The following is a 19,023-nucleotide window of genomic DNA, read 5'->3' on the forward strand; positions in this document are numbered from 1 at the left end:
ATAAGAAGAAATATGGAAATACATATATCAGAACGTGTCTGGTCAATAACAAGAAAGATGTTACTGACAAATACTTTTTGTCAAAGTATCCAATCTGCTGCTACTGATTTGAGCATTATAGCTGATCTGTATTTCAAAGAATTATTCTATACTTCATACACCAATTTATTCAAAATTGTGATAAATCGTAATCATTTCTATAATAATAGAAAATATTCATTAAATACACCAAATTTCAGAAATAAGAGCAGAAATCTTAGGATGTTGATTAACCAACTTTGTGGAAACACTAAAAAGCAGATTGCAAGTTTTAATCTATTGACCTTCTAAGTTTGCTTTCTTAATGCTTGAAAGTTTTTTTTTTTTTCCCTTTTGTGTTTACAATTTACAGTACACTTTGAAATTGCTTTTATTTGAGTTGTAATACAGCATGCTTTTTAAGATGGAATATTTTGAAAAAAATGGGAGGGGGCAGTTTTTCAAAATGCTAAACTTTAATTATTTATTTATTTTGGCTCTTATTTATTTTTTATTTTTTTACAAATCTGTGAAATGTTTTTTATTATTGGTGCTCTCTTATTAGCTTCTTACATATTATTAAAAAATCTAATGTGGGCAATTATCCTGATGATCAAATAAGTTGAGTTTAATTTATATATTTTCTCATACAACAATAATTAAACATGCCCATTTTTTGCAACTTGGTTTACCTTTTAATTAACAAATTGTAATATAATCTCATTTTATTATTGAAATAAATGCTTCCACTTACCATTTGTTAAAATTACAGTTCATAGCTACTTGTAAATGTTGTAGTTTTGTCTTTTGTGCAGTTTAGTTAGAAAGGTAACTTTTCATTAAACAAACAATTTTCAGTGTAAATCGTGCTTATTATAATCTGACTCTATAACAAGTAATCTAACATGTGTAAAAAGTAATCTGATATGTGTAAGATCACATATTGACATAGTGTTTATTTTACTTAATGCATACAGCCTTCTTAATACATACATTAGTTAAAAATATTTATTGTCTAATATTGGCTGTGCTGTGGGGAAAAAATGAAAGTTTCATATCTGTGGTAATTAGTTAATAAGAATTAAGTTCACTGTACTTGTTTTAGGAAATTAAATTTTAATTTGTGGGAGAAATTTGTAATAATATGTAAATTAAATACAATGAATGTTAAATTTAGCTATAATGTGCATCTTAAGAATTTTTATAGCTACTGGTATTTAATATGCTAATTCTGTTGTTAAATTCTCATTATATAATAATGATTATTCATAGAAAAATTCCGTTTTTTTAATGTTTAATTTGTATAACTATTTGATGCATTTTTACAGTTGTGCTCTCCATTAATAATCAACTTTTGTAGTTATCATATAAATGCTCAGTGAAAGGTATCGCAAATTTCTTCTCTTTTTGAGTTATGCAGGTAAAATTAAAAGCTTAAATATGCAAAAAGTAAGCATTTGAGTATTTTGTTAATATACTTTTAGAATGAAATACTTTTGCTGTATACTGGATGCAGATATTTTATGCATGAATAGAAATATCATCAGTCCATTTTAACAGTATCTAAATTGCATATTGAGTATAAGCATATGAATTTTTATCTTAATTGCAATAGAAATGTTTAGAACAGGCATGGTCAAACTGCAACTCGTGAGTCGGTGCAAGTCATACTGTAATGAGGAATAGATTTAATTAATTTTAATATAATTAATCTGAGTAGTGATACTGTGCTTTTACTGCAGTATATCACATTTTTCAGATATATCAATCAAAAGTGGGATATATCTATCTGTGATATCAAAAATTGGTAATTTCATTTTATAAATAATTTCAAAACACTTTCAAAATATGCAGCATATGTTAATAAAGTAGCAAGCAAAAAGAAAAAAATATATTTATGTGACACTCTGTGATATTTGTAGAAAGGCACTGGCTATTAGGATAGTAGTAAGGAAACAGCAAAGACAGATATATATATATATATATATATATATATTTATAAGACAAAATTTGAGGTGAATTTTATAAAGTGAAGATATTTTTGTTTCTTCAAATGTAGGGGTGGAATCCTTAATTTTCAGAAGTACACATAATTAAATGAAGTCAGTTACTTCTGATTAATTAGGGAAGACAAAAATGTTTTTTAGAATTTATAGTTGAGGGATTAATTTTCAGATTAACCCATTCCAATTCTCCCGGTGACATCTAAATCTGAAAATAATTAATGAACTACATCATTGTTTTATTTTTACTTTTCAAAAATATTTTTTCATTGAGATTAATTATGTGAATGTATGAACTGTGTTCTTAGCCAAAGGCTTTTTAACAGTTTCTTAACTTTTTAAATTCTAATGTTAAAAGTATTCAAGTTTTTTTTTCAACATTATGTTAATTTTTTGAAGTACTAAAATGGCCGATTAAGTTGTGCAGAGCAGTGGCAATAACTAATATATATTTATGTACATAAATAATTACATTCATTAAAAAAATACAAAATCCTTGTTAGTGACCTTAAAACGATTCTCTCTATTTGCAAATTATTTTTATACTTTTAAATCATTAAAAAAATTTGGTTGTAGCATTGAGAAAATCCATTTATGGTTTTTGAATACTTTTGAATTTTAAGGTACTTACTAACCTGAAGTCTAGGCACTCCTGGTCTTAAGGCTCCTGGCTCATTCAATTTTCCATGTGTCATTCATTACATTACTGTACTGAGAGAGACATTATTTATCCACCTTTCTTGGCAAAAACTATCATTCCATGACACATAAGGTTTGATTGAGAAATTTTAAAGCAATGCATGTACTTCTTATTAATATATTTTATTTAATTTTTAACAAAATATGTAATTAATGTAAATTATAGTACATCTAATACATGTGGCTTATATTATACTAAGATAATTTTTATAAATATTTTCATAATTTTTAACTAATAACAGGTATATTAATTAATTGACTAATTAGTATAACTGATAGTTAATAAATGTAATACTTGGCATGAATACTTCATGTATATAAAATAGAAACAATTTTATAGTTCCAGATGGCTGTCCAACACCTATATGTGAAAATTCTACTTGCCGTATATTGATTCCAGCTGGTGAACATTGTCCAACTTGTGTTTGTGAAAGTAAGTGCTTTGATAAATGTACAAAAGTTAACTTTTTCACAAACTGATATTTTTGTTCATAATATATTGCTTGATTCTGTGTATAAATACCTATGGTCATATTTCAAGGCTGCAAATTATTTTCTCTGAAAGCTAATTTAAAAATTTGTATGAATAGTAAAATAACTCATAATGGGGAGGGGGAGAGACTTGGAAAAATATGATCTAAATTTGCTTCTTTGTAAAGGATTTTGAAAATAGATTAAATGCAAAATTGAAGATGATTTTATGAGATTACTGAAGATACATGATCAGAAAACTTACGTAAAGCTATGAAAAGAAAAACAAAAAACTAGACAGTTATTTCTTTGCATCAAAAGTAGAGACATCATAATGGGCCAACTTAAACAAAAGCCTGTTTTTTAAAATAGGAATTTCATGGTTATTTTCTGCTGCCTGATTTGACTCATTACCATGAGAACAACAGCTGCAGAAAAGGTTGACTTGTTTAATCACCCCCCCCCAATTCATTTCCATTTAGCATGTTTTGATTTAAGGAAAGCATGCAAACAAAGGCTAATTTCAACTGCATTCTTAAATAATGTGGAGAAAATAAATACTGTGTGACGACCCAATGGCATGACGACAGTGACATGAGTTGCTATTGCAAATGGAGGTGGGGGTGGCAGTGGCCTTGAGGTGCCTATTTTAAGGTAACAGACTATAGTATAGAGAATTCTTGTTTAAGGCTTTTACAGTGACTAATAAAAAACAAAATCTGGACACAATTAAATCAAATATAGATGGAAATTTTGAAAAGAATTTTACTTCCATTTTTCTAATTATTCACTCAAATTCCTTTGAAGATATTTAAAAAAGAAGTCCTTGTTTTTAGTATTCCGTCCATCTATTCATGTATTTAACCTCAAATGTATTAAAGTGTATAATTATTTCTTTTAGTAATTTTGTTACTTCAAAAATTATTTATAGGTAAAAGCTGTTCTGGATAAGAATGGGAACAAATTTGTGATTTTCTAATTAAAATTTATAATTCTCATAAAATTAACATTTGCATCAGAGAATGTTTTTGTTTATACTCTTTTAAAGCTTCTGACAATTTGTGTGTGCACATTTAAATTGCTACATAAATTCCTATTTGGGCTATTTTGCAAATATTTGCTCTGATTCATTTTGTGCACACTTGATCTGTTCCTTTAAGGATTCGCTTTAATGACTGAAAGTCACTTCTCTCAAACTTATTCAAGTTTTAGATCTTTTTTTTTCCCCTTCATTGGAGTATTTACTTTTCATAAAGCCTCAAAACCTTTCGATTTATAGCTTCAGTTACATTAAGGGCAGGGCAGAAAGAAGTGGGCTGGACACCAGGATTTCACCATTGATTGCACAGGTATGGTTCCACCATGCTAATTATACAGCTGTGCAAATTTTGATGAAGAATACTTATGGGAATGTAATCAAGGGTCTCTTAACCTCTTCTTCTACTACCAAACTACTTGAAAAGACTTTTGGCTTGTCAGTATTTTAAGTAACCATATGCTGCATAGACACAATACACTTATAAACATCCATGCCTTTTCTTCAGTTTGAATTTAGGTTAGATGATATGGCAGTCAGTATCACTAACCACTATAACAATTAGAGCACTATTTGATTTAAGACACAAAGTCAATTTTCCAATTGTTGAAATAGTTCACATCTGTTGTATAGTGGCTGATAATTGCAGCCGAAAGAAAATATCTTAATTTTCATGTTCTTACTTAATGAAAAGAATAATTTTTAATACACTGGTTTACATAAATGGAATCAATTACAGATTCCTGAAAAAAAAAAAAAAAAAAAAAAAAAAGGAGAGTTAAGAAACATTTGCTTTCTCAACCTATGGTACAACATATTGTTATGTTTTTCTTTATTCTTCTGACACCAGTTGTTGTGTTATTTTCTTCCTTCACGTTCGTACGGGGTTCGTATGGATTTTGAGTGAATAACAACAACACTTGATGAAGTATCGAAACACACTTTATTTACCAATATTGTCAGGACAGCTCCAAAACAAACATAAGATATAAATAAATAACATAACTAAAGAAAAAGATATTTACACTATGTACAAGTTATATACACAACTTAAATGTGCAACAATTTTAAATTATACAAATTAAAGTCTCAATTAAAATCTAAAATCTAATCTCTAATTAAATCTAATTTCAAATTAAAGTCTAATTTCAGTCTCTGACTTCTACAGTCATCGATGAACTACTATAAACACGCTGACACAATCAGCGACACAGCCTTCCGGTTATCAGGCTATCACGTGGAGACAGCTTCATTGCAAAGCACCAGAGTACAGCTCTCAACTCTGCTCGGTCTTTCTCAGAATTCCAGGTACTCTCGAGACTCTCCACGCTACAACTCTCGACGCACTCGATGACACATAGAGCATGGCTTCCGACTTTTCGGTTCAGTCGTTCCCGGAGCTCAACATGTTCTCTCGACAATGCACTAACCACGCAATACGCTAAGAGACTCCTTCGGTGAACCCGATGACCCACTCGGCACTCGCTGGCCTGCTGTTAACTCGATCGTCTCTGCATGGACTAACTAGATGAGACACTCTACGAGACACACACACTCTGACTGCAGACTAGCAGGGTTTATATAGCTTTCGGCCTGTGTTTGGGAACATTCTGGGCTAAACCGGTAAGAATTCATTCCAGAAGGTTCTCCAACTGTCCATGGTATATTGGCAATTTTGTCGCCAAATGGACAATTTCTCGCCAAATGTGGCATCTCTGCCTTCCCTTGCTATTTTATGGCAACCATAAAACTGCTTTGCGGGGAAGCTATCTCACTGCGCCTATACATTTCGTGACACTGTCACCTTCCCAAGGACTGCACGTCCCGGGCTGTACAACCCTTGGGCAGAAACCTAATTCAATACGAACAAAATGTAATGAAACAAACAAGATATATAAATAAATAACATAACTAAAGAAACAGATATTTACAGTATGTACAAGTTATATACACAACTTAAATGCATAACAATTTTAAATTGTACAAATTAAAGTCTCTATTAAAATCTTAAAATCTAATTTCTAATTAAATCTAAAATCAAATTAAAGTCTAATTTCAGTCTCTGACTTTTCATTAAAATATACCCAGGTCAAATACTTTTCCACTGCAGTTCTCAGATGCATTTCTGTTTTGCATATCAGAGTATGAAGATTCAGTCCTTTCAGACTTTTCATCCACAGGAAGATGTGAAACAGTTTGTTCATTACTCTGTAGTTCATTTCCATCATGTATACAGTTCACCTTGGTATTTTCAACCACTGGTACATGCCCATTCACCTTCATTTCCTGGGAACCAGTTCCGATGTTTGCACCAGGGTCGCGAATAGATTCCGATCCTTTATGAGCAGAAGTATCCAGGTTTAGAATCAAGTCCTTGTCTACAAAATCTGCACTATGAGACGCATACCCAGTTTGCGAAGTGGGTGAAATTTCTTGCAGTACTCGAGCGCACTGCTTAAGCTGCACATCAACTTCTCTCATCTCTGCATCACATGCATTTTCAGATGGTTCAATACTCGCTAACTGTGAGTTCATAACTTCACTATCAGTTTCTACGAACTTGACAGTCGCATTTTCATTTTCTTCCGCAACGGGCACTTGAAAATCAAAAGCTTCTTTCCTGCCTTTTATTTCTTCTTCTTTAATTCCGTTAGATGTTTCATCCTTAATTTCTTGACCTTTCTCAGACAATTCATTAGCTACTTCCTTCTTTTCTAGATCGTCTTTTATGCCTCCAATATCTTCTTCTCTTCTACCTTTCGGAGTTACTTTTTTTTTTTTTTAATCCCACTTCTGACACCAGTTTTTACATTAATTTCTTCCTTCTTTTCTTCATTCTTTGATTCTTCAGATGCCACTACTGTCATTTTCACATCTTCTTTTATGGCTCCAGTTTCTTCTGCAAGCTCCACTTTCAGTGGTTGGAGTTGCTCTCGCACCTTTTCTTGGCCGACATTTATTTCTTCCCGCTGGGTTTGCTTATCTTCCAGTCGGGCTTTCATCTCTTTCAGTCCGCCATTGATCTCAGGTGTCATCTCTTTATGTCCAGCTTTTATCTCAGCATATCCGGCTTTTATTTCAGCACATCCAGCTTTTATCTCTTCCTGTCCAGCTTTCAACTTGGCTAAAAGATCCATCAAAGTCTTCATTTCTTATGCCATGGCTTTCTCTGCAGGCAGGTCACTGGCATTTACTTCCCACTTATTCCCACTTCTGACACCAGTTGTTACGTTTTTCTTTATTCTTCTGACACCAGTTGTTGCGTTATTTTCTTCCTTCACGTTCGTACAAAGTTCATATGGATTTTGAGTGAATAACGACGACATTTGATGAAGTATCGAAACACACTTTATTTACCAATATTGTCAGGACAGCTCCAAAACACGTTTTACAGTTGTCAATGAACTACTATAAACACGCTGACACAATCAGCGACGCAGCCTTCCTGTTATCAGGCTATCACGGTGGAAGCACTCTGATGCTTTGCAGTGAAGCTGCTAATAAACACGCTGACACGATCAGCGACACAGTCTTTTGGTTATCAGGCTATCATGGTGGAAGCAGCTTCACTGCAAAGCATCAGAGTACAGCTCCCAACTCTGCTCGGTCGTTCTCGCAACTTCACGTACTCTCGAGACTCTCCACGCTACAATTCGCGATGCACTCGATGACACACAGAGCACGGCTCCCGACTCTTCAGTTTAGTCGTTCCTGAAGCTCAACACGCTCTGTTGACGATGCACTAACCGCAATACGCTAAGAGACTCCTTTGGTGAACTTGACAACCCACTCGGCACTCGCAGGCCGGCTGTCAACTCGATCGTCTCTGCACGGACTAACTAGATGAGACACTAATTCAGAAGTCAAACAACAAAAATCAGCGTTATACCTACAAAGCGTTATACTAGATGAGACACTCTACGAGGCACACACACTCTGACTGACTGCAGACCAGCAGGGTTTATATAGCTTTTGGCTTGTGTTCGGGAACATTCTGGGCTAAACCTGTAAGAATTCGTTCCAGAAGGTTCTCCCACCATCCGTGGTATATCGCCAATTTTGTCGCCAAACGGACGATTTATCGCCCAAAACTGCTTTGCGGGGAAGCTATCTCACCGCGCCTGTACATTTCGTAACACTATCATTACTTTTCTTCTGAATATTTCTGTAGGTTTTATTCTGAAAGGGAGATTAAATTAATATTTAATGATAATACATAAAAAGTATTCATTATTCTATGGTGAACTTTTTCCTTATTCTGGATGGAAATAGTTGCTTATGAATTTTAAGGCATGCAATGCCATGCTCAAATTTCAAAACCTTTTTGTTATTTTAGAGCCATATTTTTAGTATAAGATTTTAATTGAAATTTTTCTTAATCCATTGAACAGCAGATTTTGATATTTTCAATTTTTGAGCAGTTTGACAGATAGAAATTTCAAGTTTCTTACTTCCATTTAATTATTTTCATGACTTGACCTCTTTTCCAAAATTTTGGTTAAATTTAACATGTCTGTTACTTTTCGTACGTTTTTAGAACTTTATAAGTGATTGCTTTTAATATTTGACTATTTTTGTAATGTTTAAACCATGGGTGCCTAAACTATGGCCATTTGAGGGCTGTATTGCTAAGGAAAAAAATTTCAGAATCTCATTTCAAAGAAAAAAAATTTGCAGGCCTACACATACAATATTTTTAACAAATTGAAATAAAAATTAGTTCTCTGTTGTTTTATTAAAATAAATTAACTTACTTTTTATTATTAGTTTTTTAATATGAATTAGATATGCATAGGTACATATTTATTATTAATTTGGAAAAGTTTCGTTTCATTTAGTTTGGATTTCATAAAGATGGAAAAAAATTCAAATTAATGAGATGGATTTTTTTTTTTTTTTTTTTTTTTTTTTGTTGAACAAGCAAATCGGTATCAGGTTTAATAGATGAGGTTGCAATTCTCAATGCATTTTCAAGATGTTTTTCAATGATCTTTGTCCTTTTTCCATGTGTTTTTTGCATGCTTCATTTTTTAAAATAATTGTTCACAAATATAGGTACTGCCAAAAGCTGAAGACATTAATAAAGCATGATTGTTGTGAAAAAAAGAATATTTATTGTATTAATATTTATAACGATAAATATTCTTATTGTGAAAAAAAGAATATTTATTGTAGGTAATCTTTATAAAACTCCAGTAAAGAAACATTTTCAAATTTTTCTTTCAGTTGAATACCACTTTGCAGTTAATACATCATGACATACTAAGATGTTTTTATTTAAATTTTTATTTTAAAATAAATGCCAATGAATTGATTATATATGAATCAAATTCAAACATTTTTGAATCAACATTTTTTAATTTTTGAAAACAACAAAAATTCAAACACACTATTTTTTAAATAAAAATGTGTAAATTTAAATATATTCAGAATTTGCGTTTGGGCCCCACTTTAGACACCCATGGTTTAAACACAGCAATTCTGCTTCTTTTGGCATTGCAATAAAGCTAGGGCATTATTTTATTTTTAATGCTTTCATTAAATGAAGTGCCATTTTATAAATAACTCTAGCATTTGACTGAAATTACTGTTGTTTTAAAGGAATTGAACTGCTGGTTATTACTGAAGTATAGATTTTTTTTCATAATTTCATTTTGAAGCGAACATTTTACCATAAGAATTTTTAAATTGCGATTCAGGTTCCACTCAAAATCATCATAAAACTACCATTTCACTTTTTGAGAAGGATGAAATGCATAGTCTGAAACCTCAAAACCAATATTTTTTTTGAAGTTCAAATAAAAACTTTAATTTGGTAAGTGGACCTTGAGGAGAAATTATTTACATAGCTAAAAAAATAAATCATGTTTGAGGTGAGACCTGATTTTCATGATATAATCTCTTGAAATCAGACTTATTTTTATGGCCAAATGATAAAATATCATTACATATTCCTCAAATCAAAGTACTTTTAGTAAGAAATATCCTTTACTTCACATCATGACCGTTTCACTTGTAATACTATCATATAAATCTTCCAAATTTTTTTGACAATTTGTAATCGTGATAAAATTGCAGGTATTAGACATTCTTTTTGCGGTTAACATTATCTTGTTACTTTCAATGAAAAACAGGAATTTTTTGTTTATAGGATATTTGCTGCAAACACTGAAATAGTTACAGTATCACTGCTAACTATAGTCCCTCTCTAGTTCAGTAACCTCATAGGCCACTGCTTGATAAAGTGAGTACATATAGTGAGGAATACTCTTTTTTGATAGGAGCACAACAAATCATCATACCAAAACTTGCTACGCTCAGCAGTGTATGCAGTATTATGTCCAGAGAAATATGCTAGAGAAAAGCTTCACATTAATGGAAGAAGCTGTCAAAGATTTTGCATATTTCATTTCTGGTATCAGGCCCATACACACTCTCTGTTGGGTGTGCTGCATTAACCATGAGGCCGATTATTATCGGCCAGGAGGGTTGCAGCACACTCTCATATCACATTACACTATTTGTGAAACTTAATCTTACCACGAATGATCTAACAGGCTGATTAAGTAGTAATGCCACCTTCTTTGCTGAGATGCATCAGTATTTCCATATAACATTTATCCTCACTACAATGTTGTCTTCCATGACTGCTGAACCTAGGCAGTGAGAATCTTCTATACTGATGACGTTGGCCTTCATCTGCTCAGTCCATTCATACACTTCTGTACGATGCATACAGACATCATCATACTAAATTCTTATCTGATGATGAACCTGTGAAGGTTTCACTCCTTTGCTAAACAAAAATTTCATATTTCACTGAAATTCTCCTTGTTTTTCTGTTGCAAGGGCAGTGCCAACTTGTTCAATAGTTTTTCTTGTTCATGTATGTGTCACAGGCATGCTGACACAATCTTTTAATACTTCACAGTGGTGTAGCTGGAAGGTCACAACATCATGGGAGGAGGGGGCAAATTGATGTTACAAAATTTTAGAATTAAATGTTTTGTGTTCTTGCTGAATGAATGTTCTCTTGAATGAAATGCTTTCTATTCTTTTTCTGCAAACAGGAGGGCATGAAATCTTTAGCTGTCTCCGGGTGCTGAAAAACATAGCTACATTGCTGGTAGTTCAGAGTCATTATCTTATGTACCCGACATGAATATTATATCAATTATAAATTCTAATTTTTAATTTAACTTTGTTTCCTGCTGCACTACCTAATAATGTACGATATGAAGAGAGAGATTTTTATAAATTTTTCTTGTGTTTCTTATTAATTTAGGTAGAGGAGATCGTCAGCCATAATGACTACCTGAAGATGTAACACGTAAAATGAATATAAAAACGGAAGTTTGTAAAGGAGAAGTGGCAAGCTGCAAGAACTTTCATAAAGCATTTTATCATATGTTACATTACAAGAAAGAATGATAAGAAATTTTGTATAGAATTTATAATTTTTAAGAGAAAGGAAGAATATGCATCAAAAAATGGAAATTAGCTTATATTTTCATCAAATATCAAAAGTACAATATTCATATTCAGTTGTCTCTATTTTGTGCTTGATAATGATTAAAATTAAAAATATATTTAATAATAAAAATTTGTACTCGTGATGTATTGAAATCACTAACACAGATCAAAATTTTATCTGTAAGCACATAGTCTGTAGCAAATTAAGTACTATGTGTACTGAAAGTTATCAGATTGTAAATGAAGTGTTTATTATTGTATTATATATTTATTTTTGTATTCAGAAAAAAGTAGTGCATAGGATGTTCTCAGTAATAAATTACTATACTCAAATTTTTTTAACCAACCATGAGTATTTTGATAATTCCATCTAAATGATACTATCTTGTGAATAATAAAAGGTGACCAATTATAAACTGTTGTAAAGCAAAATGATTAAACATTTGAGAAGGAAAGACTAGTAAAAGTAGAAAACCAAAAATTGCATATTTCTTTCCTGAATCCCATGCATGAAATATAATTTCATTAGTGTGCATATACATTGTCAGCCAAAAGTGTTTAATGAAACTTTACCACGAATTAATTTACCTTGTAAAATGTAAAATACCTTCAGCAATAAAGTGATTTTTCAGTAATGTAATTAAGTCTTTTGAAATGATCATATATTTGATATAAACATGGTTTTAAGAAACTGCTCTTGGATTTTCCTGAAATTTAATTTTACAAAATATTTCTACATTTTTCCAATAATTTTATAAGCTTACAGCTATGTGAATTTTTTTTTTTTTTTTTTTATCTAACGTAATAATTTCTCTTATTTTATATTCACGAGGTTCATAATTTTTAAGATTAAATATAAATAAGTAACTAGTTCATTTTCTATTTAATGGCATAAAAGTCAATTCATTCAATCTGTTAATTAAAATTTTAGCTAATTTACTGCTATTCACATAAATTAGATTAAATTTATTTGATGACCTTTAATAGAGTTACAAAATTAATTGCTTTTAACAAGTAGGGAAGATTTTTCAGAATTTATGCAATTAATCCTTAGGATATGGATTTATTTTTAAAAAATTCTTCCGTTGACTTTTCGCAAACAACATTTACTGAAGTACTGGAAGAAACTTACTTTTATAACTGATACCAATCACTTTTCCATGAACAAAAATGTACATGTTTAATCTTGTTCTAGTTTGAATGACGATTAACCGCTTCCCTTACAAATTTAAAAAAAAAAAAATTGCAAAAAATCATCAAATTTTTATTTTATTATTAAATACAACAAAGCGAAACAAATCAAAATATGTAGGTTTTAAGTTCAATTTTTAATTTTTTGAAGGTGTAAAAGCATTTATTTTTAATATTAGTTTACTATCCCGAGTTATCTCGGGCAAACGAAAATAGTTAAATATTAATGTTTGTATGATTGTTTTTGAAACAAGGGACAACACAGAGTGATACCTGACGTTCTACACTGGTACCTAGTCTTCTTTTCTTACTGGCTTACCGCTGGAATCTTTCTCACGGGAGCACAGAGTGCACTGCCTCGTTGGATTTGATTTTTTCCCCCCCACCTCTTCATAATCACTATCTAAAAAATCATCGCTTTCATTATCTTGCATCATTGACATTATTTTATTTTTTTCCCAACGCATGCATCCTTCTTTATACATTACTAATCCACAAGCCAACGTATACTATACAACAGGGAAACACGCGACCAGTCCCTCCAAAAAAACCGCGCAACCAACAAAATTTGGCAAACTGCCAATCAAAGCTGAATATTTCCTTTCATTTCCTCCAGACTGAGTAAAACCGTGATAAAAGAAATCGTACTAACAAATTCTGCTTCGCCCGAGTTTTCTCGGGATAATAATTAACTGCAATATATACGAACCCGAGATTACTCGGGATAATCAGGCAAGCGGTTAAAAATAATTATCCATAACTTAGGCAAAACAAGTGCATGACAAGTCTAAGTCTTCAAATGCACCCAAAGGGTTAATAATGCTTTGGTCCAGCAAATATTTCCATAAATCTTTTAGTATTATTTTCACTCATCACATTATTAAAAAAAATCTGATATGAACACCACATGACTTCCTTACACAATCTATTAAACTATAAAAATTTTTTGCTGCACTTCATTTAAACTCATTTCTTCGAATTACATTAGAGAGATATTTCTAATTCAATCAGTTCAGTTCTCACTTCCTTGCAAGGGAAAAATACATAAAACTTCAATTTTCATTAAAAAGTGTAAAATAGAGAAAAACCTAAAACACCAAATACAGTTAAAAAAAAGTTACCATTAAATTTAGTTTGTGTGCAAAAACAAGCAATTTGGCCAGCGGGCAGAATAACATCATTTATTAAAATTTTCGGTGCACAAAATTAAAACTTTTGGTCTCACTGGGCAAAAAGACACTGAAGTTAGTGACCCAACTGACCAATTCACTATCCAACTAAGAGTTTCAAATACAGTACAAAGTCCATAATCCGGACTCGTCGGGACTTCAGCGATTCTGGATTAAGAGGTTTTCCAGATTATACATCATCAATTTAAATCTGGTAAGACGGCATTCAGAAATTATACAATTAAAAATATGAAACCATAATTTATGATACAAAGAGCAATTATGATCTAAAGGGTATCAAAATTTGCAAAAAAAAAAAAAAGCTCAATATTTGTTTACTTTACTAAACATTTCTTTAAATGTAAGTTGTTTAAGTTGCTTCATTTTTTGCGATAAACGCGCATGCGTAAAAAAAGGAGGTTGGGGCTTTGAGGTCTGGATTATAGATCATTCCGGATAATGTACGTCCGGATTACAGACTTTGTACTGTATAAACGGTGTGTATTTAATTATGGCAAAGCACACAAGGGCTATCTGCTTAAGGGGAGGGATGTCTTCATGGAGGACTTTCTAAGGGAAACTGGCTCGTATACACGTTACACATGGGGAAAACCACGAAAACGCCCATGCAACCAGCCCGTTCATGGGATTCGAACTTCAGTGTTTAGCGACTTTACTGCTCGGCCGCTGGTAGGCTACTGTATAAACATGACTTCGTTAAGCATAGCCACTTAAAACTTTTAAATTGTTGATAATTCTACAACTGTTGCATGTAGATTAGAAAGCATAAAAACCTTAACTGAAAAATATGAACAACATAATTCATTCACTTTTAAAAGATGCACAATTTACCAACATATAAGAATAAAAAAACTGAGGTCACCGAGCCAGCTAACAGAATGGATTTACGTAGGTATATACATATATACTTAGTGCAGCCGATTGCAACAAAAAAAAGGGATTAGCACAACTAAATGTTATAGCAGTCCTATATACAAAATTTCAACATTCTATGGCTACTCGTTTTTGAGTTATGAGAGATATGCACATGCGTACAGGTAGGTGTCACGAAAAAAACCTCTTCTGAATCAATTTTGTAATCAGTTTTGGTAAAAAATATCCTTTATTTTATTCGTTAGTATAGATGACCACCAAAAACATTGTTCAAATGTATTCGAGAGTGGTCAAAATGGACATTTTCATTGAAATATGATACCCAAAATTTTTCGTGACTACAATACTTCGTGTAAGGAAATAAAAATTTGTGCCAAAGCTAATATTAAAGTAGTGTACACTTCTCAGATATACAAGATATACAAGCTACTTGCATATTTATAAAATGTACTAAAAAATAATACAAAATTTCTAGGTATTGCTATATACGTAATTACAAGGAGTGATCAAATGAAAAGGTACGAAACGACAAGGTGGGTACAAATGTAGACATTATTCAAAATATACACCATAGGCCTGAGCACAACGATCCCACTGATGAACAAGCCGTAGGATTCCTTGTTCCCCAAATTCCTGTGGCCATGATGAGGCCCAGTCCTTCACAGCGTCCTTGATTACATCGTCCGAGTTGAATCGTTTCCCTTTCAAGTTTTTCTTCAGTGGACCAAACACATGGAAATCGCAGGGCAACATGTCCGGACTGTAGGGCGGATGGTCCAAAGTCTCCCACTTGAACTTGGCCAGTTCCATGTGTGCGACTCTGGAGACGTGTGGACGTGCGTTATCATGGAGCAGAACCACACCCTCCATGAGCAGCCCCGGTCTTTTGTTCTTGATGCACCTGCATAGGAGTCGAAGTGTCTCACAGTACACATCAGAGTTAATGGTTTTTCTGCGCTTCAGGAATTTCACAAGTAGCGGAGTTTGAATGTCGAAAAAGACGGTGAGCAACAGCTTACCTGCTGACGGCACGGCTTTGAATGTTTTAGGGGGAGGTGACGACGCATGCTTCCACTGCATGCTGTCCCGCTTTGTCTCTGGCTCGTAGTAATGGCACCAGGTCTCATCACCTGCGACAATCCACTCCATGAAAGCAGGGTCTTCCTAATACCAAAACAAATGTTGCAGTGCTAGCCCCATATGCAGTTCCTTTTGCTTGTCGGTGAGATGCTTCGGAACCCAAGTGGCACACACGTTCTGATATCGCTACCTGTCGTGAACAATTGTCCACACGGTTCCACAGCTGATATCCACCTTCATCATTCACAATGCGACACGCCGATCACTTCTCACTAGGTCGTCCACCTTGTCGAGATCGCTCGTGATGACAGTGTTTGCCTGGCCTGGTCTTGAGTCATCACCCACACTCTCACGGCCTGCACAAAAACGGGCACTCCATTTTCTGACAGACTTGTCAGAGACACATTTCTCACTGTAAACTGTCATCATCCGGCAACGAATAGCTGCCGGTTTCTCACCTTCCACTGTCAGAAATCGGATAACACCTCGCTGCTCCTCGGTCATCAAATTTTGCATCGCGAATGCCATCCTGGCCTTATACGGACTGCCGCTTTTCATAAGAGCTTTGCTCTGTCCAGCGCATGCGGGTACCCTCGCATGTTCCGATCCCAGTCAGAGATTCCAATCGCATCCCAAGATGTCTCGCTACGTTATCCCATGGCAGAATATGCAAATATTTAACTGTTACATTTTTACATCGTTTTGTACCTTTTCATTTAATCACCCCTTGTATTATTGCCATCCATTTTCATTGGTTCTTCCCCAATTAAATTTGCTGTCATAGAAGTTTATTTTGGATATCAAAATTTTTGTCATGACCCAAATTTCTTACAATATAGTATAAAATTTGACAATAGAGGCAACCTTGCTTTTAAGGCTGAAGTTATATAATGGGCTGGGTGAACTCATCCATCAAATGATTTGGTGAAATGGTCCAATCTCATGACCTACCTGTTCTTCAGACATTATATGTCTTGATTTCTTCTTGTGAATTTATGGCAGAAAAGTATATTTATTGCATATAGTAAACATAGCAGATCACAAAAACAGGAATGAATCAGGTAATTGAGGCTGTTTTGTTGTATACTTGGCCAGAAACTGAATGTCTATCAGATATGCTGTAAGCAACGAAGGTTTTGTTCATTGAAGTTGGATAGTATTATGAAAAAATAAGTGAAGAATTATTACATATAATTTTCTAATAAAAAATTTAATTTTTAAATGTATTAAATATTCATACACCACTTTTATTTTACACTGAAGCTTTTAATTTACACATGGATTAATTGTGGAATACAGATGAGTTACAAATGCAGAATTTTTTCGAATTTTCATCTCCCAGCATCACCTCAAAAACAATTTGAGCAAGTCTTTTAAACATTTCTCTTACTTGCCAAGTTCGATAGATGAGTAGTTAAATAATCCTACCACAAACTATTTAAAAGTAAAAATTCAGTTCAGTAAATGAGTTTACCACTAGTAAAAAGATAATAAATATTACTGAGCTTATAAAAGATGAATTTCCTTTGCTTAAGCCATCAACAGGAATGAGTACAAGGTAAGAAGAAAAGCCCTTCATACTTATATTCAGAATCTTGTTAAATAGGCAAATAAAATCTGTATTTATATTTTATCCGTCATACGACCTTTACCAACAATCCATTTTTGCCAAAACTCATTTCTTCAATAGAAAGAATTCTTAGGTGAATTTGTTGAAAACTTCACCTTTAATGCAAGTACTTTGGTATATAATATATGTATTGACATTTAAAGATTTTATAATTTAGTATCACACAGATTGTGAGAATTCCATTAGAATTTCCATGGATGAGATATAAGCTATGAATAGTATGCATAACAGTATGTTTTACTTTAAAATCTTTAAGGTCCCTTTATAAAATATTACTATTTAGCAAGCAACTTGCTCCAACATTCATCTTTGTAGTCTTCATAAAGATAACACTGACAGATATAATGCAGCTCATTAATTTCAGCCAAGCATGAGCATCTTTTTTTCATTTATTTGCATGAACTAAGGAAGAAATTTTTCTCTTACAGTAAGCATGAATTTAATGACTTTTTTGTTGATCTATTTTATTACTAAACCTTTATATCTAATTTCAAGAAAATATGCTTCGCATACTTTTGTTACAAAAATGTTAACACTTTAATCTTGCCTCATAGTGAGTACATTCACTTTATTATACCTTCTCATCAATATATACATTTCAAAGTGTTTTTTCCCCGTTAAAGTGGGTGGTCTTTCTGAAATTTAACATAGCCATGTTTAATTTTAGGCTGTATACCTAAAAATAAATACTCCAAAATTCTAAATTTTCTATTAAACATCTAAGTAAAAGTCTCAAACAGCTAAACATCAGAAAGCTGTTTTCACAACCCTGCAGGCATAACTTTCCAAACTCTAATTATTGAACTACAACTCTGCACAAAATTACTAATAAAAATGTTAGTTGGGAAGAAAAAATAAAATCGGGTTTACATTTGTTTTTTATCCTTTAAACAAATTAAAAAAGAATACTTATTTTAAGTAATAAAATTAAAGCATTTTAATAAATTTTAATTCAGTGTAATATTGTTAATAACAAATATAACTATCAATAAAAGCACATTTCCTAAATAGCTTTACAATATTTGATTTGTTCTTCTTTTTTCAGGAAAAATATGAAAAACCTACAAAAACCATAAGGAGCTTGTTTAAATTGTTTCTATAAAATTTTACTCCTTATTCTATGAAATTTTGTAACTATGAATAATGTAACTAGGATCACCCATTCAGCACTGAGGTCTCCAATATCTATATTCTGTGGACTGGTACTTACTGTGATAAAACACATATTAGGCCGATTTAAGTTCAAGCACATATTGAATTGTTGTGTTTGAACACATAGTACTGCATAAAAGTATTAAAACAAAGTCATAATTTTCATTTCTTGTGATTATGTAAATGAGAACATACAATCATCATAAA

The 19,023-nt window shown here is 32.4% G+C and overlaps 1 protein-coding gene across 1 annotated transcript in view; it reads left to right on the plus strand.

Annotated features, from left to right (window-relative positions):
* LOC118181464 (uncharacterized) overlaps nt 1–12,340 on the plus strand; it is a 171,504-nt gene extending 159,164 nt beyond the window's left edge. The window contains exons 11-12 of the mRNA XM_085820614.1: nt 3,061–3,153; nt 11,513–12,340. Coding sequence (XP_085676740.1) covers nt 3,061–3,153; nt 11,513–11,535 — 116 coding nt within the window. The 3' untranslated portion in view covers nt 11,536–12,340. The remainder of the gene's footprint in view (nt 1–3,060; nt 3,154–11,512) is intronic.
* The last annotated feature ends 6,683 nt before the right edge of the window (nt 12,341–19,023 follow it).

Source organism: Stegodyphus dumicola, chromosome 7 (genome assembly GCF_044657685.1).
Source record: "Stegodyphus dumicola isolate Sdum_Otavi_A_Nest chromosome 7, ASM4465768v1".
In the NCBI taxonomy this organism is placed as follows: Eukaryota; Metazoa; Arthropoda; class Arachnida; order Araneae; family Eresidae; genus Stegodyphus; species Stegodyphus dumicola.